Source organism: Sus scrofa, chromosome 17 (assembly GCF_000003025.6).
Source record: "Sus scrofa isolate TJ Tabasco breed Duroc chromosome 17, Sscrofa11.1, whole genome shotgun sequence".
In the NCBI taxonomy this organism is placed as follows: domain Eukaryota; kingdom Metazoa; phylum Chordata; class Mammalia; order Artiodactyla; family Suidae; genus Sus; species Sus scrofa.
Window position 1 is genome coordinate 41106752 of NC_010459.5, and position 25366 is coordinate 41132117.

Genomic DNA, 25366 nt, shown 5'->3' on the forward strand with positions numbered 1-25366 from the left:
ATTCAGGGTCCTCTATAATCTAATTCCACTCTGTCCCTTCAGATTCTTCTGCTCTTTCCACACACTCCCCATATACTTCAGCCACTTGAATGACTCACAGCTTCTTCCTCCTCCCTTGTTCTGGGGGTTCCATTCATAGGCATATGCCCCAGTGGCAGGAAGTGCTGAGTAGAAAATACTTAGGGATGAGATTGTGAGATGGAAAGGTGAGGGGCTGCTGGGTCAAGCCCTAGAGGTTAGGACCTAGCCCTTGTTCTTTGTATTCCAAGCACAGTAGTTGATAAACCTCAATAAATGAGGTGAGTACTTAGTTGATATCTGACATGATTGACCTTGATGTAGTAAAATGACTGTTGAAAATTAATTGTATGGCCTACTGAAACCTATCTGAGAATTTAAAAAAAAAAAAAATCATGGGAGTTCCCGTCTGGCGCAGCGGTTGACGAATCTGACTGGGAACCATGAGGTTGCGGGTTCGATCCCTGCCCCTGCTCAGTGGGTTAACGATCCGGCGTTGCCGTGAGCTGTGGTGTAGGTTGCAGATGCGGCTCGGATCCCGTGTTGCTGTGGCTCTGGCGTAGGCCAGCGGCTACAGCTCCGATTAGACCCCTAGCCTGGGAACCTCCATATGCCACGAGAGTGGCCCAAAGAAATAGCAAAATGACAAAAAAAAAAAAAAAAATCATGATTAAATATTTGTTGGCTTGTTCTAGGGCATGTTGCATTGAGGGGAAAAAGACAAATCCCTGCCCTTGTGGAAATTACATTCAAATGGAAAGAGAAGGAGATCCCGTTGTGGCTCAGCGGAAACGAATCTGACTAGGAACCATGAGGTTTTGGGTTCGATCCCTGGCCTTGCTCAGTGGGCTTAGAATCCGGCATTGCCATGAGCTGTGGTGTAGGTCACAGATGCGGCTTGGATCTGACATTGCTGTGGCTCTGGCGTAGGCCAGTGGCTACAGCTCTAATTTGACCCCTAGCCTGGGAACCTCCATATGCTGTGGGTGTGGCCCTAAAAAGAAAAGAAAAAAAAATGGAAAGAGAGTATAAACAACAGCTACCTGTGTAGTGTATCAGAAGAGAAATTATATGGAGACAAATTAAGTAATAGTGTGATTTTAAGTAGCAAGATTAGAAAAGGAGTCACTGAAAAGGTGCTGTGTGAATAAATATAGATCTGAAGGAGAGCAAAGAAGCCTTGCCTGGCCTAAGCCTTTAGCTGTCTGGGGAAATTTGTGGTTCCTGGCGAAGTGAACAATGGCAAAGTGAACTATAAGTGCAAAGGCCCTGAGGCAGGAGGGCCAGGAAGCTGTTGTGGAGGGAGTGAGGGTAGGAAGTGAGGTCAGAGAAATAATGGGCTGGGTTGAGAATCGCTTTTTAGGCTTTATTGGGACTTTGATTTTATTCTGAGGGAGAAGGGGAAGAGTCTTTGGATGTTTTGAGCAAAGGAGTGACATGATCTACCTTAAACAGACAGAGTAGTTAGAATTGTATTTTCCAGACTTGGGAAGAGATGGGTGGAATACAGGGTATAAACAGGGAGACCAGTAATAAGGCTATTGCAGTAATCAGGCAAGAGATGATAGTGGCTTGGATCAAGCACTTAGCAGAGAAAGAGGTGAGAAGTAATTTGTTTCTAGGTATTTTTGAAGGTGGAATAAAGGTTGTTTTTATTTTTTGTTTTTTTGCTTTTTAGGGCTGCACTTGTGGCATATGGAGGTTCCCAGGCTGAGGGTCAAATTAGAACTGTCGCTGCCGGCCTACACCACAGCCACAGCAACGGGGGATCCGAGCTGCCTCTGTGACCTATACCATAGCACATGGCAACGCTGGATCCTTAACCCACTGAGCGAGGCTGGAGATCGAACCCGAGTACTCATGGATACTTGTCAGGTTCGTTATCCACTGAGCCACAACGGGAACTTCAAGGTTTTTTTGTTGTTGTTGTTGTTTTTTTTTTTTTTTTTTTTTTTTAATCATGAATATTAGGGTTATCTCTTTTTAAGTTTTATAAACTATCAGTGGACATTTTTTCCCTTTTTTCATCACCCTGACCTCTGACTTTTAAAAAAAGATTTAACGAAAGGATAACTCATTTGTATGTACCCTGATTTACTTAGTACTTTGGCCCCAAACAATTTAGTGAAATTTGCCACTAGTAATTCAGAAGTAATAGTTTGCCACTAATAATTCATAAGTCATACAGTCTGACCAGATTAGGCAGAAACCTCAGCTCATCCTGAGTGTTAACATAAGTTTTATTTATTTATTTATTTATTTTTTTGTCTTTTTGCTATTTCTTGGGCCGCTCCTGCGGCATATGGAGGTTCCCAGGCTAGGGGTCGAATCGGAGGTGTAGCCACCGGCCTACGCCAGAGCCACAGCAACGCGGGATCCGAGCCGCGTCTGCAACCTACACCACAGCTCACGGCAACGCAGGATCCTTAACCCACTGAGCAAGGGCAGGGACCAAACCCGCAACTTCATGGTTCCTAGTCGAATTCGTTAACCACTGCGCCACAACGGGAACTCCTAACATAAGTTTTAGAAAAGTGCTGTCAGGGCTGGGGTGGATGAAACTCCCATTTGAGTTGCATTTGGTATGGTTTCTTGTTGAATGAAGTTCCTATTAAAGGTATTGCCTTAGATACTAAATGTTAGGGTAGCCCTTCCTGTCTCAGCTCCCTCACTGTAAGATCATTGACATCTAGACGGTCTCACAAAACCGAGCAATTCATAGTAGCACAGTGGAGGTGAGGGAAGAATTCTTTTTCCTTTCAGAAAGTTCCCCCATGCTTCCACTTGTGATCTGACATTTTATGTAAGCAACTGTTTCACACTGAGCTCAAGTTATGGTCATATCACTGAAAAATATCCTGTTTTAAGAGGGTAATGTCAGGGGGAAAAACCCTTCTAGCTTCTTTCAGATATAAATTCTAAAGGACTGTATTATGCCTGGTGTGTTCTAAGATTATCTGCTAGATGCCTTTATGTGAACCTAGAATATAGAGAACCTGGAATATAGACCTAGCCCTGAATTAATTATGAAGTAATGAGTTTGAAGTTGAGATCATTCTTGACATACATGTGTGTACGATTATATTTATACCTGTTAGAGATGTTGTTGTTTAAGCATTGATGAGTTATTGTGAATTTATCCCCCATTTTAAATATTTGGTTTTAATCTTTTTTTTTCTATCCTTAAGTTTTGGCCTACTTCAGTTTCCAGCAGTGTGTCTGGCACTAGATTTTAATTAATGCCTTCTAAAAAGCAAGCTGTCGCTATTGAAATGATTGATTTTTGAGAATTCTGTTGATAAAAGTCAACCTTTGGCTTTTTGCCCTATTTGCCCCATCTTTCAAGGAGGATAAAAGACATGGATTACTTTTATAACATAATTCTTCTCTCTTCTGTAAATACCACAGGAAGAACGTAGTGTCTGGTTAAGTTTTGAATATCTATTAATTACAGTATGTACCTTACGCTTCCTTCTGTTTTTAAATATGTAAATCATTTAGTCAGTTGTTGATTTCTTTTTTTTTTTTCTTAAGTAAATCTGTCCTAATTAAAAACAAAAAATCTTAAGCTTATATATATCTTTTCATCTTTTCTGGGCAGAGAGGCAGATGAAGGCTGTAAAAAACCTTTAGAAAGATTGCTGAACATCTGGCAAGAAAGAAGTGTGTATGGCGGCGAGTTCATACAGCAGCTGAAGCTGTCTATGGAGGACTCCAAGAGCCCTCCCCCCAAAGGTAGAAACATCACCACATGTTTACAGCTCTTGGTCTTTGCCTACTTTCGAATCACATTTGAAAAGCTGCAGTGGGGGTTGCTGTGAACCACCAGCGATTGTATGATTCTTCAGAGAAAGATGATCATAAATGATGGTGAGAATTTATGTAGTGCTTGCAGCGTGAAAGCCTGGTTCTAGTATTCATGCTCTTCATCATTTCATACCCTGCCTTCTGCTCTGTATTCTCCTTGGTTCGCTTCTGCCTTTCGGAGACTTTCCCTGCACAGGGGAAAGGAACAACAACATTGTTTAGCGTTCTGGGAAACTAGAAGGACCTAGGCTAAGGTTTGGTCCTAGCCTTGCCACTACTACAGGATCTTGGATAAGCCCTTTCGCCCTTGCAAAACCTGGTTCTATTAGATACTGATGTAGTTTGAGGACATACTTTTGATGGTTGCTAGCTTGCTGTCTAAAATTGATTTTGGTCTTTGCTGAACCCACAATATCCTCAAGTAGTGTGGACATGTATGTGTATAAATTTTTTTCCTTCTTGAGAGCTGTCTTATTTTTTTCTTTAAAGAGGAAAAAGATCAAATGTTATTTGGTCCTTTGCTTCTGGTTAGTTGTGGTTTAATTCTAGGTGGCATGACATGTTTCTAAGCTGCAGGTCTGATCTGACTACACACATATTCATTGCCTGGAGGATCAAGTCCAAGTACTTACATAGTTTTAAGACCCTTTGTACTGTGAACTACTTTACTTTTCTGGGTTCTTCTGCCATTTCCTCACCTGTACCATATTCTTTGGCCATTCCCAACAATTTTCCCTCTGAATGTTCTGTTGGTACCCCTTCCTTTGCACCTGTGTTGCCTCTGCCTAAAATGTCCTTCTGTCCCCTTTGTGTGGTGAACTCATTTTTAAAGAATGCTGCTCTCATTCTGACTTCTCTGTTTGCTTGTCTGGGCACATGTAGCCATTCCCTCTATGTTCCTCTGATACTTTGTACACACCTCTGCAGTAGAGTATAACCATAATTAGCACAGTGATAATGTCATTCATTCATAAGTCTTTATTGTATACCTTTCATGATCTCTTCCAGGTCTGAGTATATAGGCATCTTAAGGTCAGGTAAATTTCCTGTGAAACTAGAGGTTTCTAAGAATGATATAACTGCTTTCAGACTGCAGATCATTATTGTTTTACTTGGAGTTGATAGAAAACAATTTTGAGGTCACTCTGGAAAGCAGCATGTTTCCTACCTTGGATTCTGGCAGTGTTTGTTTTGTGTCTTTTGGAGGTATTCTGCACAGTGTTGGGGAATTATCCAGTATTCTTTTCTTTCCTCTGACTTCAAGTTCATTGGTAAACAGTGCTGATTTTTTTAAAAACACCTTTGGGCAAGTAGGAGAGTTCTGAAGGACGACATTTGAAGCTAAGTGTTGAATTTCAATTAAACAAGCATTTGCCAGACATGTGCTTGGGTTAACAGCTATGCTAGATGGGATAGGAAAGAGCAGGAGAGGAGTGAGAATTGTTCTACACTCAGGGAGCAGTCAGACAAATTAGTAGATTCAAAAAGAGCTCTGTTGAGTCTCTTTTTTTTTTTCTTTTTTTTTTTTTTTTTTTTTTGATGAGCATCTAGATTTGTTAACAACAGTAGAGGCAGTATTCTTCTAATGTGGAGGATAATGCTGATCTAGAGATAATTTTTCTTTCTCTAGTTTATAACGATGAAAACACGTATCAAAAGGTTCCAATGTGTGTATTAGTCTCAGCTAACTCGTTCTGTCTTCTTTGGACCTGAGTTATCAGAATATTTCACACAGTCCTTTCAAAATATTGATGAGTTTTCCAGAAGTTTATTTCCAAATTTAAATAGTCCTTTTATATTTCAGCCTTAATTCACGGGTAATTTTTTGTCTTTGGACAACTTTCGGAGAGTATGAACTGAGGAATTTTGTTTTAGAATTGGAGTTTTCTTGAGTTTGTATACCCATCTCCCTAGGTACAAGACCCAGGTGTTCTAAAGTTGTCTCTGTTCTGGGAATACTTAAGCTGTTGATTGTCTGAGTGGAACTTCATTATTGACTTGAGTCCCACATAAATTACACAGTATCCTATAGTTGTGGCCTTGAGAAAGGAAAGGTAGATACAAAAGAAATAACATCTACTGAGCACCTATTCAACACCAGCCTCTCTGCTAGCTGCTTTTCATGTTATTTTAGATCCTTACAACTACTCTGTATTTGGTATTTTTTCAGATGAAGATATTAAGGCTCAAGGATTTCCCTTAACCTGTTGGTGATGCAGTGGCTTAAGAATCCAACCGCAGCATCTCTGGTTGCTGTGGAGATGCAGGTTTGATCCCTGGTGCAGTGGGTTAAGGATCTGACATTGCTGCAAGTGTGGTGGAAGCTTATAGCTGTGGCTCGGATTTTGATCCCTGGCCTGGGAATTTCCATATGCCGCTAGTGCAGCCAAAAAAAAAAAAAAGATATTAAAGCTCAAAAGGGTTTAGTAATTTTTTCCAAGATATAATTGATAAGTAGAGAATTCAAATCCAGGTCTGTATAACTTAAAAGCCTATATCCTTTCTTTTTTTTTTTTTTCATTTTTTAAAGTTTTATTGAAATATAGTTGATTTACAATGTTGTGATAATTTCTGCTGTACAACAAAGTGATCAGTTATGTTTACACATGTCCATTCTTTTTCATATTCTTTTCCCATATAGATTATCACAGAATATTGGATAGAGTTCTCTGTGCTGTACAGCAGGTCCTCTTTGGCCAGTCATTCCATGTACCAGAGTGTGCATGTGCCATCCAAGCCCCTAGTCCAACCTCCCCTCCTCCAAGCTGTCCCCCTTTGGTAACAGTAAGTTTGTTTTCAAAGTCTGTGAATCTCTTTGTCTTCTGCAAATTAAGTTCGTTAGTATCTTTTAAAAGCCTGTTCTCTTCCTACACAGTATTCCTTGATAATCTAAATGGAAGAAGAATCAGAGAGAATGGATGTGTATATATGTATGACTGAATCACTTTGTTGTAGAGCAGAAATTATCACAGCCTTTTAAATTAACTATACTTCAATAAAACTTTGAAAAAATAAACCTGTGTTCTCTACACCATATTTTTTCCTTGAAAGCACAGAGAGTCAGTAGACTTGAATTCGGGCATCAACTCATGAGCAGTTCACTCAGCTTTCCTGGCCCTTGGTATAGTTAGATTAGCTATTCAAAGCAAGGGTTTGAAATTGGACTTCCAAGGTATGAAACCCAATTCTGTCACTTCCAAGCTGTGTGAGCTTGGGCATGGCATTTGACCTCTCTGAGCCTCACGTTTCTTACTGTACAGTATGACTGTTATAGTAATACCTCATAGGGCTATGTGAGGATTACTTGAGATAACGTAGGTAAGATGGTATTAGTGTGATCATATGACTTCTATTTGGCAGCCCCCCTCCCAGTTCTAATATCTAATCTCCTTTTCTAAATATAAATAGCAAAAGTCAGAGGAGACTTGTTGGTCTTTTCAGCCCCCCGGGTTTTATGCAAGGGCAGAGAGCATGGTGGTTAGCAGCAAAGGCTCTTGGCCCAGCTTCCCGGGTTGAGGTGGCCATTCAGTTCAGTGAGATGATAAATATGTACAAGTAGATGCTTTCAGAACTGTCCCTTAAGTGCCAGCCGTTTCTTTGTTGCAGATCTTTTTCTCTCTACAAGTAAAGGTTAATGTGCTTTTTTAAAAAAACTTCCCATATTTTGAGGGAGGGAACAAAGAATGAGGGAACTTTTGCAAACAATATGTCTTTAGTCTTTTTTCATTATAAAAGTAATATAAAATCTATGAGTTTTGTTTTGTTTTGTTTTCCCTTCAATCGTGGAAATTTCAGTTGGCTCCTTTGGAAGATCCAGTTTTACAAATAGATGACTATGTTTTGTAACATGATTTGGGATCTTTCAGTCTAACTTTTTACCTTAAAATTGGTTTCACAGTCTGCCACAGTGTCTGAAATTCACCAAGGTCGTGTCTCTAAGGGGCATACCATAAACCCTTAGGTAACCAGATTACTTGAAGATTAACTGGGTACAAGGCCCCTTGGAGACACAGGGACATGTTGGAAGATAGAACAGAATGTGTGCAGTATGAGGACAGAAGGATTTTGGCCCCTGTAGTGTTTGCCCTGCCTGTTAATACAGTGATTGAGGGAGTAAGCAAGGGGGTGTAGCTCCTGTGGTCAGAGCGGAAGGTACCTGATCTGAAATCCAGACACAGCAATGGGACTGGTAGATTTTCTCAGTCATTTTAACGGCTGTCTGACTAGACTGAGAATCCTGGATATCCTCACTGCTAACTCTGTACAGACATGCAGGAGAGAGTCACCAGCCCACGTGGGTGAAGGGAACAGGGATGGTCATTTCTGGCACAGCACTAGGGCTTTCCAAGTGCCTTGCTTCTTCTGCTTTCAAGAGGTTTCAGAGTCAGATGTGTTGACACCTTGTTGGGTATTAGAGGGATATAAAGGAAGAAGTCACTTAATGTTTGCATCAGAGAGGTAAGGCCAGTGGCCATGCAAAATGGCAAGGGCCAAGTGTGCTTAGAGAGGCCCATGCACTTGCGGGAGTCCAGGGAGGTGATGATTGCAAGAGGGAGTACTCAAGGTGATTCTACCATAACCATTACCCAGTAGGCTTTGAACTTAGGTGGCCTTTCCAGGATTTTGAATAGAGGCATGATGGAGTGAGAGCTCTGCTTTAGGAAGATAGAAGAGTGTAGTCTAAGTTGGAAAAAAGTGACTGGTGGCAGGGAGCCCAATTGGGACAGTGGTTTGGACAAGGCATGAGAAAGGATAGGTGGCTGATAAGCTTTGGGAAGGAGCAGAAGGAGGAGATGGGGGAGAATTCCTTATAGGTGTGGAACTGCTGGAATTTGGGACTTGGGAAGAGATTCTGGCTCCAAGACACTGTACTTAGAAGATGGGACCAGTGAAAGTGTTCATAATGGAGTAGGGCTAGGAGAGACCTGGAAAAGTAAGACGATAAAGGTTACTTCCTATTGTACCCTTATGGAAGACATCAGGATGGCAGAGGACAGAAATGCCCTCCAATTATTTTTGTCAGTTTGATTTCAGACTTGTATTGCTTCAGGTGAGTGACAGTGTGAATTGGTAAAAAGAACTGCAGGTTAGGAGGCAGAAGACTTTTGCTGTGGGACCCACACTTAGACTAACGAGCCCTCTGACTTTGAACAAACCACAGCCTGTGGGCTTTGACATTCTCATGAAAAATGAGGTGGGAAACAGTGGGAAAAGCAAAGACATGGGTCTGTCTCAGGCCCTCCGCTGCTGAAATTCAGTGATTCTGAGTGTCTGAGGTCTTTAGTGATGTGTGGTTTTCATGTATAATAATTTCTCTCTGAGAGTTTAAAATCTGCAGGATTCAAGTTTTATAATTTTTTCTACCTTCTTTAGTGTATTTAACAATTACATTTTTTGAGCATTCTTCTAGGTGTTTGGAAGTGAGCAAGACTATATACGTGTGTGTGTGTGTGTATATTATTATCTTTTTCTCTTGTGCTTACATTCTAGTGGCCCCTCATCAGACATGGCTGCTTTCATTAGTGTCATACCACACACTACACATGAATTAGGCAGCCACTGTGTGCAAAGTACTTCAAGATGTTTCTTATGCAAATTATATCCTTATAGAGTTTCTCTTTGAAGAATACAACAGTCCTTGCTTTGCATAGTAGTACAGGACTGTAAAAATGACCATTCAAGCTGAAACTGCAAAATGATCTTAATAATCAATGGGAAGAATTACAGTTATTCTGTGACTTAGAAAATTTTTTGTCAAAGAATTAAAAACTCACTGTTCATTACAGTTGTATAGAGAAACAACTGTAAAGTTCAGACTTATTTAGCATGCTTTAGCATAAATTAGAAACATGGTGAATTAAAGTATTTCTGTTACAAACTTGTCAAGAGCAGTTTGAACAAAGCTTGTTGCATCTTCTCCATCTTTGTCATACTCCTTCCTAAGTTGTGGATCAGCTTCTAACATTTTATCCTTTGCTTTCAGTGTTGTGATGTATCTCTGTTAGTTCCTTAAAAGTGAAGTTTTGGGTCAGCACCACTTCTTCCAGGACACTGTCATCCTTTTCATCACAGCCACTTGCTTCATTTAGGGTGATAAGTTGGCCTTCACTCAGTTCCTCTGGCTCCAGTCTCAAGAAGTCATGGCATGAGATTCCTGGAGTGGCACAGTGGAAACGAATCTGACTAGGAACCATGAGGTTGCGGGTTTGATCCCTGGCCTTGCTCAGTGGGTTAAGGATCCAGCATTGCTGTGAGCTGTGGTGTAGGTTGCAGACGCTCCTTTGGATCTGGTGTGGCTGTGGCTGTGGCATAGGCGAGCGGCTACAGCTCCAATTAGACCCCTAGGGTGGGAACTTCCATATGCCGCAGGTGTGGGCCTAAAAAGACAAAAAATAAAAATAAAATAAAATAGAAGTCATGGCAGTGCCAGTATCCCCACAGCCAGCTGTTTCTTCTACAGCTCCATTTATGTTACTTTTGAATTTCATTTCCAGCATTAATTTTGGTTTTAGTTTCTTTGTTGCTCTCTCATCTCTGATAGTCAATTCCCTGTTTTGATTATTCAGTTTCATAGAATGTCATGTGGATTTGTCACTGGGAGGCAAACAACACAACTAGTTTGCTGTCTGTGTATGAACTGAATAACAGAGGTGCAGTGACCAATTACTGACCTTGAAAGAAGTGATGTGGTCACTAATCTTGATGCGCTTCTATCATTTACGTAATGATTTGTGGGCTGAAGTTAGCAGCGAAGTTTGTTTTCTATGCAGTTACTTAGAGTAAATATGCCGTGGTAAATTTGAACTTTGTTGTTGGGGGAATGGTGGTGTTTAACCAAACCATGGTAATAAATCTGTGCATAATAGAGTAGCACAAAGACAGGACTGCCAGTAATGCAAGTGCTACTGTTTCTTTTCTTTAGTAGAACAGACGAACAAAAACATTAAGAAAAAAATAAAGCCCTCAGTATTGACTTGGTTTTCACGTCAAACAACGTTTGGTCAGTTAATGTGTAAGGTAGAAAACAGGAACTACATCCTTGGCTCCAGAAGAAAACATTTCATTAAGCGGGAAGTGTACATTATTCTGTTTATAACTCAGAGTTCTGAGGCAGGTGGACGGTGTCCCCTCATTTGACAGATGAAAAGAAAACTGTGCTGCTGAGTAAGTTAAGAGCAGTGGAAAGAGCACAGATTTTGAAGTCATACCTTTACATGAGGTATTTAGCTTCTCTGGGTCTTCATTTTCTTACCTATAACATGGAGATACTACATCTTAGGATTGTTGGGAGGATCAAATGTAAAGAAACTATTGCAGTGCTTTCCCATATTAGGTGTCCAGTAGTTTCTTACTTTTCAAACCTGTATTTCTCATTTGGTTTTATGTCCCTCATTTGTTTGACATTTATTTTATATTGTCCAATTTAATGCAAAAGGAATGATTTTGGAATTATCACTCTGTCATAACAGTTTAAAATTACACGGTACAGATAATTTAAAAACTGTAACCTGTTAGCCTCAAAAGTGGTCAATTTAAATAAAAATGGTGCCTTAGTTTCTCCTGTGGCACAGCAGGTTAAGGATCCATCTTCGTTACTGCAGTGGCTTGGGTGATTGCTGAGGGGCAGGTTTGATCCCTGGCCCAGGAACTTCCACATGCCACTAGTGTGTCACCCCCCCCGCCCCCAAAAAATGACTTAAGTAATTTCTGTCAGTAGTATGTCCTAATGCCCGATAATGGTTATTTTAAAATTCAAGGTAATACTTTGTTTTGTTTATAGATCAATAGTTTAAACTGGTTTTTTTTTTAGGGCCACACTAGGGGTATGTGGAGGTTCCTAGGCTAGGGGTTGAATCCAAGCTACAGCTCCCGGGCTACGCCACAGCCACAGCAATGCAGGATCCAAGCCATGTCTTCGACCTACACCATAGCTCATGGCAATGCCGGATCCTTCACCCACTGAGTGAGGCCAGGGATCAAACCCTCAACCTCATGGTTCCTAGTCAGACTTGTTTCTGCTGTGCCATGATGGGGACTCCTGTTTTTAGAGTTTTTGATACGGTTTTATTGTTGGGCTTCTCTCTACTACTTGTTTTCTGAAATGATCCTGGAAAGCTTAAAGTATCTCATTTTATACATGGTACATTTCCTACAAACCATCAGCTTACTTCATTATATTCTGATGTTGTTTCTTACCATTTTACTTCTCCTGTTAACTCTTTTTGAAGATAATAAGCTTTTTAATGAAATGCATTAGTTAGGTAAGTTTCACTTCTAAATTTTTTTTTCAGTAGTAGTTTTCCAGTGAGTCAGTATGAAATGACAGACTAAGGCCATTTTGATTCTTTTCAGTAATGTGGGGAACAACCACTGATTCAAAGTAACTGTTGTAATGGTTAACATTAAGCCGTCTCTGGAAATGTGTACACCCCTTCTACCCTTTTTTGCATGTGACCCATTGTGCATAGCATTTGACTCTTAGCTATACAGGCTGTAGTGACCCATATTTGTCACTTTTTTCTTTGCTTTAGCAACGGAGGAGAAGAAATCTCTGAAGCGAACTTTTCAGCAGATACAAGAGGAAGAGGATGACGACTATCCTGGAAGCTACTCTCCCCAAGATCCTTCTGCAGGACCCCTCTTGGTATGTCCTGACCCCAGAGAGTAGGGCAGAGTGGCTTGACTTGACCACTAGTTGAAGATGCTGGCCACAAGGTGGCGCCAGTAACCAATAGTGTGGACTCACCAGAGTCTGGCACTGGGTGCAAGATCCATCTAGTGGCGCGTGCCAGATAGCAGGCTTGATTTTGTCTTTGCATACCCTGACTCTGGGATGGATTTGTGTTTTACAGAGTATTTGGAAGGCAGCCATGCTCACCACTATACCGCCAGTGTGTACAGAGTACTTGGATTTGGCTTTTCTTAATTTCTGGAAGTTGAAAATATTCTTAAAAAAATAGACTCTTGTAAAGGGATAGATAATGTCACAAAGACATTCAAAAGCCCTCCATGTGGCTTATCTCCAATAGCGTGATTGTTTCTAAGTAAACAACAAATTAGTTTCTTTTTTTTTTTTTTTAATATATATTTTTTTTATTTTCCCACTGTACAGCAAGGGGGTCAGGTTATCCTTACATGTATACATTACAATTACATTTTTCCCCCCACCCTTTCTTCTGTTGCAACATGAGTATCTAGACAAAGTTCTCAATGCTATTCAGCAGGATCTCCTTGTAAATCTATTCTAAGTTATATCTGATAAGCCCAAGCTCCCAATCCCTCCCACTCCCCCCCCTCTCCCATCAGGCAGCCACAAGTCTCTTCTCCAAGTCCATGATTTTCTTTTCTGAGGAGATGTTCATTTGTGCTGGATATTAGATTCCAGTTATAAGTGATATCATATGGTGTTTGTCTTTGTCTTTCTGGCTCATTTCACTCAGTATGAGATTCTCTAGTTCCATCCATGTTGCTGCAAATGGCATTATGTCATTCTTTTTTATGGCTGAGTAGTATTCCATTGTGTATATATACCACCTCTTCCGAATCCAATCCTCTGTCGATGGACATTTGGGTTGTTTCCATGTCCTGGCTATTGTGAATAGTGCTGCAATGAACATGCGGGTGCATGTGTCTCTTTTAAGTAGAGCTTTGTCCGGATAGATGCCCAAGAGTGGGATTGCGGGGTCATATGGAAGTTCTATGTATAGATTTCTAAGGTATCTCCAAACTGTTCTCCATAGTGGCTGTACCAGTTTCCATTCCCACCAACAGTGCAAGAGGGTTCCCTTTTCTCCACAGCCCCTCCAGCACTTGTTATTTGTGGATTTATTAATGATGGCCATTCTGACTGGTGTGAGGTGATATCTCATGGTAGTTTTGATTTGCATTTCTCTTATAATCAGTGATGTTGAGCATTTTTTCACGTGTTTGTTGGCCATCTGACAAATTAGTTTCTAAGGACAGTCTGTTTAGCAGTGACAAATTTGCTATGCTGTAATGTATTTAAATATTAAAATAGGAAGCTAGCATTTACTGAGTTTTTAGCCATATATTTTGGGTTTTTTTTTTTTTTTCTCCTTTTTTCCCCCCTTCATTTTTGGCCGCCCCAGGCATATGAAGTTCTTGGACCAGGGATCAGATCCAAGCCGCAGTTGTGGTCTAAGCTGCAGCTGGGGCAGTACTGGGTCTTTAACCTGTTGCGCCAGGCTGAGGATCGAACCTGCATCCCAGTGCTCCCAGGATACCGCCAGTGCCAATCCCATTGTGCCATAGCAGGGACTCCATGTATTTGTTTTGTTTGACCCTTCCTATAAATTAGCTCGTGTACTCTGTGGCTGTTTGTTTTAGCTGTTATGTATTCATTTGCAGTCAAAGAAAGTGGGGCTCAAGGAGACAGATAAGTAACTTGCCCAGTGTCTTAATTGAATATAGGTCCGATTTCAGAGCCCATGTTTTCACTGAGTGATACTGCCTCTTATTTTGCCTAAAACAGCTTTACTTCATTACACATGGGTGTATTTAAGGCCTGTGTAAACAGGAAGCATGTCTGACTTGTGTTATGTTAAAATGTTGAAAGCAGTGTTAGGCCTTATATCTTTGCATTTTAAAACTTCCTCAAGAAAACAGCCTGAATTACCAGCTTTCAGGATAACAGACTAGTGCCTACATGGTATTGTTTGGGTCATTATGGACGAGCTAACCTGTCAGCATTGTATGTTTCCTGACAATTAAAAACCCCTTTTTTGGTATACACAGAATATACATTCTTGGTTTGCTTTTCTTAAGTTTTCTTTCCTCTGTTTGTCATTAGTAAGTTTGCCGCATTTAATTTTGGGAGAGGCTGCCAGAATTGAAAATGTCATCTTTGTGACAATCATTTTGTAGAAAAAAATCCAAAAAAGAATTTACTCAGTCAACACACAGTTGCTAAGCATCTGATGCATTTACCTTTATTCTATATTGGAGGCCATTCTACAGTAGAAAGGCATCCTTTGAAACTAAGCAATGTGAACCAGACTCCATTTTCTTAAGCTGCTGAAAACATGTTCTTTAAAAAAAAGTTTTAACGGTTACGTGGAATTTCAATTCTGTTCTACTATGGATTTAGAAAAATCAACTCTGCATTCTCTTAGAATTCGTATCATTGACTTCAGTATATGCTCTGGGATAAGAACAAATGATTTTTTTTTTAATGTCAAGGATGATCATTTTTAGAATTTGCCTCTACTTTGTTTAACTATTTCTTTAAACCCCATGCCCCCATATATCTTAATGCATAGTGTTGTTTGTGTTTTCATTTAGACCGAAGAACTAATCAAGGCTTTGCAGGACCTGGAAAATGCTGCATCAGGGGATGCTACTGTCCGACAGAAAATTGCTTCTTTACCCCAGGAAGTACAAGACGTTTCTCTTTTGGAAAAAATAACAGGTGAGAAGGTAGTTTGGGTGAAAGATGAGGGAAGGGGGACATATCTCCAGTGCATCAAACCCCAGGACATGCTTATGTCTGCAGGTACAGACTTTCCGTGTGGCATTGGGTTCTCTGTCATCTTGGGATTTGCAAACATAACTCACATGCTGAACAAAGAAGCTGCTGGAATAGTCCAAGCTTGAATAGTGACTCTAGGAATTATTGCAGAAATGCTAGCGTGCCACAACCTGTGGTACTCAATACAACAAGTAAGGTCTGTTGAAAACACAGTGCAAATTGTGTGCGTGGGGGGCTGAGGAGGGGGAAGACGTTAAACTCATGATCCTCTTACCAGAAAAAACCTCAGTGCTGTGATTTATACACTGTACACTGACACACCCACAGAAGATAGTGCCTTCAGTGCCAAGAACTCCAGGTTTGTATTGTTAGTCATGTCATTTTTGCCCTCTTGATGATCACCCCCAATTAAACAGTTGGTATTATTCCTGCTTTATGTGAGGGCAGTTGAAAGGAAGGAATGAGGCATGAACTCATAGAGAGTGTGCTCTGTGCCAGATGCCTCTTCAGCCTAGGCTGCAGAGCCTGTGTTCTTTCCACTGCAGAAGCTTGGACCACTCCTGTCTGAGGTCCACCGTTTCTTTCCTCTAGTCTCTTGACTTGGCTCTTCACTCATTTCCTCTCTAGCCATTTAAAGGAAGTCAAGGTTTCTTATGAAATGTTTCCTTCATTCGGCAGATGTTTGAGGTGCATTGTATAGCAAGCATCTGCCCTTGGTGCCCTGCCCACATCCCCTTACAGGTTAAGTGCACCAAAGAAAATAAGGCAGAGGTGGGGTAGGTGGGCAGAGGATTACTGAAGGAGGTAGTGTTCCAAAGGTGCTCAGGGAAGGTCTTCCTGGTGAGGTGGTTCTTGATCAGAGGCCCCCTCCCCCCCAAATTAGGAAGCAGGAAGTGAGGATCAGGGAGGGAAGGAAGTGCCACTTAGGCAGAGAGAGCTGTGCGCGTGAAGACCTTCAGGCAGGGCTGTGCTTCATTGCAGAACAGCACAGAGGCCTTCTCAGTCGCGCAAGAAGCGTATTGGCTCACTCTCTGCTCCCCACCCCCGCAACAGTTACACCCACTGGATGTAACAGCTCATTGGTCCCACAGTCTGTTGATCCGTCCACCTTTTACCAGCCTTTACTCCCCTTAAGGTCTTGTTTTCTTCGTTCTTCAGCTTGGAGTCTTTATAATCACTCTCTCACACACCCTCAGTCCCTTTCGCTCTCCTTCCCCTTCACTCTGGTCTTCTGGCAAAAACCCAACTTACCTCCTGGTTAAATCCAACTTTTTTGTGGTTTCCGGGGCCACCTCATTTATTCTGTCAGTCACAATCTGCAAAATTGGAAGCAAATTAATATAAAATTAGCAGTGTACATGGTTTCATTTATCTGTTTTCACTGACTTATATGGCTTTTAAAAATTATTTATTCATTTTTATTGTATTTTATTTTTTTTGGTCTTTTTAGGGCTGCACCCCACAGTTTATGGAGGTTCCCAGGCTAGGGGCCCAATCAGAGCTGTTGTCTCCAGCCTACACCAGAGCCACAGCAAGGATCCGAGCCTCATCTGCGACCTACACCACAGCTCATGGCAACGCCAGATCCTTAACCCACTGAGTGAGGCCAGGGATTGAACCCACATCCTCATGGATACTAGTTGGGTTTGTTAACCGCTGAGCCACAACAGGAACTCTTCATTTTTATTTTTAGTTACGGTGAAATACACCTAATAAAATTTACCATTTTAACCAGTTTTAAGTGTGCATTAAGAAATGTTTAGTACATTCATGTTGTGTAGTCAATTTCCACAACTCTTCGTCTTGCAGAACTGAGGCGCTATAACATTAAATAGCAACTAATTTCCCCACCCCCAGCTCCTAGCGGTCACCATTCTTTTTTTTTTTTTGTCTTTCTAGGGCCACACCCACGGCATATGGAGGTTCCCAGGCTAGGGGTCTAATTGGAGCTGTTGCCACCAGCCTACACCATACCACAACCACAGCAACGCCAGATCCGAGCCATGCCTGCAACCTATACCACAGCTCAGGACAATGCCAGATCCTTAACCCACTGAGCGAGACCAGGGGTTGTGTTGCTTTAAGCCACCAGGTTTTCAATTCTCTTGCTGGTTTCTCCTCTTCCCCTTCACCTCTTAATTTTGAGTACTTAGTCTTCTTTCCTAGTTAGTTTCACTGACAGGTCCTTATCCTGTTTGATGACTTTAAACAACAGTTTTTATGCTAATGATTCCTTAATTTACATATCTAGTGTTGACTTCCCTTGGACGTGAGACCAATACATCTAGCCTCTTGCTTAATATTACTAGTAACCAAACTTATCTTCCCTCCAGAATTTCTCTCGTAGTCTTCCCCATCTCAGTAAATGACCCCCTCATAATTCCTGTTGGTCTGAACTAAAGCTGGTGTCTGACTCCTTGTTACCACCTCCACTGCTACTACCTCGAGCGCGTCAGCACCGCCTTCACTTGAGTTATTGCAACGGCTCCTATCTGGTCTTGCTGCTGCCTTCTAGTCCCCGAGCCATCCGTGTGTCCTCATCATAGTAACCAGAGTGATGTGTTAAAGTGGAAGTTCAGTCATGTCTCCTCTGCTCAGAACGCTCTAGTCCTATTGGCTCCTTGCCAGGCACTTTCCTCTCTAAGGGCCTTTGCACTTAGTTCTTTCTTCTGCCTGGAATGATCTTCTCACATTGACACAGGCCGTATTCTCTCAGTGAAGCCTACCCTGACCTCCTTATTTTAAAATGTCCTAATTTTTTCGCTTTTGCCTTGTTTTTCTCTAGAGTTCTTTAAGTGAGTAAAATATCATCTATTATTTCTTTTCTTCCCTGAGAATGAGAACTTGGAGGGAGAGAGTTTTTGTCCTTTGTGTTTCCTGTTGGCTTAGGGCCTAAAACGGTGTTGGACACCCACTGGGAATCCATGTATTTGTCAGACTAATGGGAAGGTTTGGGGTGTAAAAGTCTGGTGAGAGTGAGTTTAGTGACAGTGACAGGAGAGGAGGTGAGTACCGGGAGGATAGACGGGTCTCTCGAGAAGTTCTGCTGGAAGAGCAGCAGGGATCTGGGGCAGTAGCTGGAGAGTGACACATGGTCGGAAGATAGAGCAGTGTGTGTACATGCTGGTGGGAGTGCTTCACGAGTGAGAGACATTGATGAGGCGTGGAGAGATGCAGGGGACAGTCCCAGAAACTGAATCTTGGAGCAAGCGGGAGGGAGTGGGCCACCCCTACACAAGTGAAGGGCTGGGCAAAGACACTCACGGCCACTGTCTGTAACGGGGCCGTGTGAGGCCAGCCACAGGTGAGTTCTCCCAAGTGAGCATCTTCCTACTACATTTTTACTGCACTTTTTCTATAGCTTGTAAAGTGATTATTGATGCTTTATCTGGGTTATATCTCCCTTGTACAGTTTCTTAGAGTATGAGAATTGATTTTTTTAATCTCAAAAATTAGTGTTTTCCTTGCCATTTTCTGCCACAGGCACCAAAACATTTTAATGAATTAACTATTACAAAAAAATAGTGAGGCGGTGACAAAGCTAAAGCAACCACAACCCCAGCAGCTTGTTCCCATACCTCCCACCAATCTTGAAGAATGAGTTTCGCTGTCCTCTTTACTCTCAGTGCTGACGTTGTCTCTTTGCTTCGTGTTCCCTTTGGCTTACCCTTCCTTCACCAAGAACATTCTTTTGTTTCCCTGTCCCTGCGGAGCCTAGAAGTACCTGATCTTTGGCATCAGACCTAATTGGGAACCTGTCTAGAGTTCATCTTCCAGTATGTGTATTGAGAAGGCATCCTAAAGTCTAAAAGACTGTTTGCCCGAGAAGCTGTGGTGGGAATTCTTAAATCCCATTACCTACAGTAACGCTGAGGCTCTCACCTTGACGACCTGTATCCGTAGGAGCAGTGGATCTGTATTGCTGTGTAACTCACTTTAGCTTGTCCAAAGAACTACTGGAGTCTCTAGTGCCTTGTTTTAAAGCACTGATCTCACTTGATCATTAAAGGCCTTTTTAAAATGAGGTATATACACACTTAAAAGTTCTAGTCTCACCATACTCACACCTAATTAATTCTGTCAGTTCTCTGAAATACATTGTCTTCTCATTTTCTGATGTTGAGCCTTGTTCACCATTTCTTTCCAAGGGTACTCTTTTACACTTTGATTCTTTTTTTTTTTTTTTTTTTTTTTTGCCATTTCTTGGGCCGCTCCTGCGGCATATGGAGGTTCCTAGGCTAAGGGTCTAATCGGAGCTGTAGCTGCCAGCCTACGCCAGAGCCACAGCAACTCGGGATCGAGCCTCGTCTGCGACCCATACCAGAGCTCATGGCAACACCAGATCGTCAACCCACTGAGCAAGGCCAGGGATCGAACCCGCAACCCCATGGTTCCTAGTCGGATTCGTTAACCACTGCGCCACAACGGGAACTCCCTATTTTGATTCTTTAGCGCAGTTTTTTCCCCCATACAATTTGAGGTGCAACCCATTAATTGGACCTGAAATCAGTCTAGTATGTAATGACCAACATTTTTTACTTTTTTAATGGGATAGAAGATAAAACACTCTACATTCACTTAGGAAAGTATGTCTTATAAAACTTTTGCTTTTATTTTTATGATGTTTATATCAAGTGTATTTCTTAGCACAGGTCACATTCAGAATCATCTGAGAGCCTCTATTCTTATCAGACCTTTTATTTTGCTGAGCGGAAGGAGGTTCAAGGCTTGTGTAGTATAAGAGGTAGAATCAAAAGGGTCCATTTTAGAGACATGGTTTGAGTCCTACTCCTCAGAAGAACACATGATACCAATCCTGTCATGTAGCTTTAGTCTTAATTTCCACACCCAAGAAATGAGTGCTTGCTTTTGTATTTCAGAGGGCTATGCAGAGAATACTTAATGAAACAATACAATTGCAAGTACTTTTGAAATTTTCTGAGGCAGGCGAATATTATTTCACATGTGATCTTAAATATCTCTATTTATTTTAGAGCTTTTGTAGGAATAGACATTGAGAAATCCTTTGCCAGATTCCCCTTTGAACAGTTGCCTCACTTAAGGGAATTCAGAAATGTCCTGTCTTCTTGACAGGAGCGATCTTTGGATTTTGGGCCAGTCCATTGTTTGTCTACAGGTTCTGGCTTATTCTTGGACTTGTATGTCAGAGGAGAAACTGCTTACTCCCCCAAAAATGTTTGCACTTACGCCTGTGTAATATGTATATTGTCTCTCTTTTTTGGTCTCATTTGTGCTTAGACAAAGAGGCAGCTGAACGTCTTTCAAAAACAGTAGATGAAGCGTGTCTGTTACTAGCTGAATATAACGGGCGCCTGGCGGCAGAACTGGAAGACCGACGCCAGCTGGCTCGGATGTTGGTGGAATACACCCAGAACCAGAAAGATGTTTTGTCAGAAAAGGAGAAAAAACTAGAAGTGAGTACCTTGCAAGGCAGACCCAGACTTCCCAAGTTTCCTTTCCTATAGCCTACATTAGGAGGTTTTTATTATGCCTTAATAACATCTTTTTTTCTTTAAAAAAAAAAAAAAAGATTCACGAGATGAGAATATCCATCAGATGTTGTAATTACTTGAATGTAGTTGAAAATTGAGGTCATGTTTTTATATATCCAGGAAAGAACAAATGGAAATATAGAAAACAATGAAGTCTGAAATCACAGCATTGAGGGTCTTATTGTTGCTTTAATTTGAAATTTTTTTAAAACAAAAAACAAAAAAAAGTTGTGGATTGAGGTAAAGAGACACTCAGCAAAGCCAAAGAATGATTGTTTGGTAATATTCAGGAAATGGGTAAAATGTTCTTTCTTTTGGCTTATATCGAGATTTATATCCATCTTGTATCCCTGCTAAGACCAATAAGTAGTCTGCCTCCAAGCTCTGTCTGCAGTCTGTTCTAAAATTCCACATAAACATAATAATGCTCACGGAGCCCAATTCTCCAACTGTTGAGAAAGAACAAATTTCTACCCTGAGTTGACATTGTCTGAGTGCCCTTGAGGAGGGGCTTCAGAACTAGTTTCTCTCCATGCATTTTTCTTGGCTTCTTAATTAATTACATGGTGGTTTATCTTCAGTGCTTAGTCCTCTGCCATAACTGAATCTTCAGGGTGGACATTGGGGAACTTTTACTTGCTTCAAGCTGCTAGGCTTCCTTTTTAGGAGTGTCTACTCTTCTTTTTTTCAAAGAGACATGGAGAAGAGTTGCAGCCAGTGGTACAGGAAGGGAAAACAGGTTTGAGTTGGAGAATCAGTCACCTATTACAAGAAACAGCAGAGTAAACCAGGGAGGGGAGGGGAATGCAGCTCTCTCAGGGGCTGACAGGATTGTATTTGCCTTTCCTCTGACTTGTGCAGGGAAATGAAGGATGGGCACTTTTTACCACGTCATTACCTGCAATGATTACAGGAGCTGTGATGGGTAGTGGTAGTGGGAACTTCATATTCCTAGCCAGCTTGAAAGTGGAAGCTGGGAAACGGCTGTAAAAATAGTACGGCTCAGATTTAGAAATCGACACTGACCAGAAATCCTAAAGGGAGTTTCACAGGCAGTACCAGACGGTCATTTATCTGAAATGCCCGTCTTTCACTGAGGAAGCATTTTCAGCACTGTGCCCTGGGACTAATAAGAGAGTGTAATTAATGATTCTGGTTGTAAGTCACCATGCCATCTGTTGAACTGCCCCTTGGCGACACATTAAGGGCTTTCTCTGATCTGTCAGACATTGATTATCATGAGCAGCTGCTGTTGGGTGGAACGTGGCAAGCTACCATAGAGGACAGAGACTTTGAGAAGGAGATTGGGTTGGCAGAGTGAATTAACTCTTTGTCTCCCTTTCTCCAAGTTGCACTTTCCTCCATCTTTTTCTTGGGGGATCTTTCTGGTGTCTGTAGAACCGGTGGTCTGCTAGATTGCCACAAGAGGTCATTGATACGGGTCAGAGATTCAAGTCTGTTTTACCGCTTTCCAACCCAAATTTCTTTACTCATCTGGGTATTGGAATTCCATTGCTTTAATTTCAGAACAGGTGTGTCCCACCACTGCAAAGGCCAGATTCTGAATGGTTCTTATCCCAAACCATGTCTTATCGCCACTCAAGCAAAACTGTTCATTGTAAAATTGGAGCTAAATTTGCTGCATTTAAAAAATCATCCTCTAGATATAAGATGTTAAGAGATGGCTTTAATTCTTTCTTTATCCATGTATGCTAAAAGTATGAACGGTCTGTTCCCTAGAATCTAAGATTTTTCTCTCACTTTCCATAATAGAGTGGTCTTAATTCCATTATATCTTTATGGTGCTGATAAAACTTGCTAAGTTGGTGCCACTTGAAAGTTGCATTATTACTGTGAATTCTTCTAAATCTTCCAAAAGTCTCTTATTGATGAAGACAGTGTATAAAGTATACTATCAACATATCTTTATTTTTTAACACTTCCAATCCTTGTTTTAAAACTGATACATCAGAATGTTAGTGAAATCTGCTTTTATTTTTTAATCTTTTCACTACTGTTAGTGTATAAATATGGAACTCTCAGAACTCTGGAAGTGTAGTTATTTACTTGAGAGTCTCTTTTCTTCCCAAAGTTCTAATTTGTTAACACTTGAGGTTTTTTTGTTCGTTTTTGTCAAGTCTATGTCTTCCTTATTTAACAAGCATACCTTTTCGTTCTTTCCCTTGAGAGTTTTTTGTTAGATCTTTCGGTAGCGTCTAAATTTTGTGGAAAGGAGTATAATGATTCAAAGAGTCTAGGATGATTCAGACCCTGGGATGTAGAAGACAGTTATGGCTCACAGAGAGATTGTGTTTCTGCCCTCAAGGAAGTCATATTCTTGAATAAAGAGCATGGGTGAACATAAAACCAAACCAAGCGATTGTACATAATACGGATCAAGGAGACAATTGGCAATTATGATTGTGGTTTAAGGTTAAGTCCGAACTTCCTGGCAGGCAGTAAAGCCATTTTGTGAAAGGAGGTAGCAGTTGAGGGAGAGAGATATGTTTGTAAATGGGAAACAGCCAGACTGGAGCAGACAAACGTGTGAAAGAAGACTGAAGCAATGGGAGTGGGGTGCCAGAGCCCCTCTCTGGGAGTTAGGCTCTGTACTCTATAAGGAGTTGAGTTGTTTATTCATCCATCACTTCAGCAAAGCTCATGCCAGGCAGGAGGCAGACAAAGCAGGATGTGCGCCCTCTTTCAGTGAGCTTCCACTCTAGTTGGGGGAGGGAGGGGACAGCAGCCAAAAAAGAGTTAAAGTAGAGTGTGAGAAATGGTATAAGTAAGGGACTGTTCTAACTCATTGTGTTTAAGTTAGAATAGACCAAGAAAAAATGAAGTGTTAATAGTTTAACATATTAAGTTGGTCAGAAGTTTATTTAAAACATAAGAGAATTATAGAGCACACAGTCCATTTTTTAACAATGTAATGCCTTCAGTGGGTCTTCCAAAGTTCACTGGAATATGTGCTCTTTGGTTGCTCTTACAATGTCAGAAACATAACTACTCCTCAGTAGACATTTGTTCTGTGAGTGATATTCATCATCTGATGTAACCTTATTCTATAAAGAAGAGGGGTTTTTATTTTAGGTCGCATTAAAAAATTAATTCTTGGTTGTAAAGAATACATTAGTAAAGAAAGGTGAGTATTTGATGGAAACCAGGTTTCTTCCTTTGTGTTACTTTTCTTTTTTTTTCCTTTAAGTAGAATCGTGATTCGTTTTGAGATGGTTGACATTGGCCTTAAACTCTAGGCAAGGTTAGAAGGAAAGCTGCTTAATATTTGTCATGCACATGAGAAAACAGAAGTGGGAAAGAAGGCATGTAGAAGGAAGCATAAATAGCAGCACAGAAGTGAGGATGAGGAATGAGGATATAAAAGAAGATGAATTCAAAAAGGAAAAGACCAAAGGTACCAGAAAAGCCTCTAAACTTCAGCTGTTGTTTTTGTTTGGTTTTTTTGGGGGGGGGTAATTTTAGGGCCTCCCCTGTTGCATATGGAAGTTTCCAGGCTAGAGGTTGAATCAGAGCTGCAGCTGCCAGCCTACACCACAGCCACAGCAGCGCCAGATCCAAGCTGTGTCTGCAACTTATACCCACAGCTCATAGCAACGCTGGATCCTTTAATCAGTGAGCTAGGCCAGGGATCAAACCCAAGTCCCTCAAGGATACTAGTTGGGTTTGTTAGTGCTGAGCCACAACGAAAACTCCCTAAACTTCAGTTTTTAGAGCAAAGGGAAGATTTGTTTCTGGGTAACAGCCACCATTATCCCAAGTGACTGATGGAAGCTCACAAACCATAGATAGAGTAGGATGGACAGAATTCCTGTCTTGTCAGTTTGGAGAATGCATGATAGGGGTATGTTCTGTCTGGTTGGGGCTTGTGAAAGGGAGAGAGAGAGGAAGAAATTATTTGTACAAGCATTGAAGAAAAAAGGGGGGGGCAGGCACCCATAATTTTACCTCCTTAACATATCTCCACACAAAAACTTTTACACAGCTGTTTATAACATCATTACTCATAATGGCACTTCTGTCAAAAATCAGTTGGCCATAAATGTATGTGTTTATTTCTGGACTCTTCCACTAATCTATATGTCCTATGCCAGTAGCACAACTGTTTTGATCACTGTAGCTTCATAGTTAGTTTTCGAATCAGAAAATGTGAGTCCTCAAACTTTGTTCTTTTTCAGTATTGTTTGACTGGGGCCTCTTGCAGTTCTCTGTGAATTTGAGGATCATCCTTTCCATTTCTGCAATAAAGGTTGTTGGAATTTTAATAGGAATTGTATTGAATTGGAGACTGTTTTGGGCACTGTTGCCATCTTAACAATCTTAAGTCTTTCAGTCTGTGAACATGGGATATCTTCCCATTTATTTTATTTAGTTACTCCTCTTTTTTTTTAATTTTTTTTAAGGGCTGCACCTGTGGCATATGGAGGTTCCCAGGCTGGGGGTCCAATTGGAGCTGTAGATGCCAGCCTGCACCAGAACCACAGCAGTGTGGAATCTGAGCCGCATCTGCCACCTACACCAC

The 25366-nt window shown here is 41.2% G+C and overlaps 1 protein-coding gene across 3 annotated transcripts in view; it reads left to right on the top strand.

Moving 5' to 3' along the window:
* Positions 1–25366, top strand: part of RPRD1B (regulation of nuclear pre-mRNA domain containing 1B) — a 78648-nt gene that overhangs the window by 12782 nt on the left and 40500 nt on the right. For all 3 annotated transcript variants that reach the window (XR_308771.3, XM_001925707.5, XM_021078140.1), the window contains exons 3-6: positions 3620–3753; positions 12357–12469; positions 15127–15253; positions 20573–20748. Coding sequence is in view for 2 of the 3 variants with exons in the window: in XM_001925707.5 (XP_001925742.2) it covers positions 3620–3753; positions 12357–12469; positions 15127–15253; positions 20573–20748 (550 nt within the window). In the remaining variant the exon portion in view is untranslated. The remainder of the gene's footprint in view (positions 1–3619; positions 3754–12356; positions 12470–15126; positions 15254–20572; positions 20749–25366) is intronic.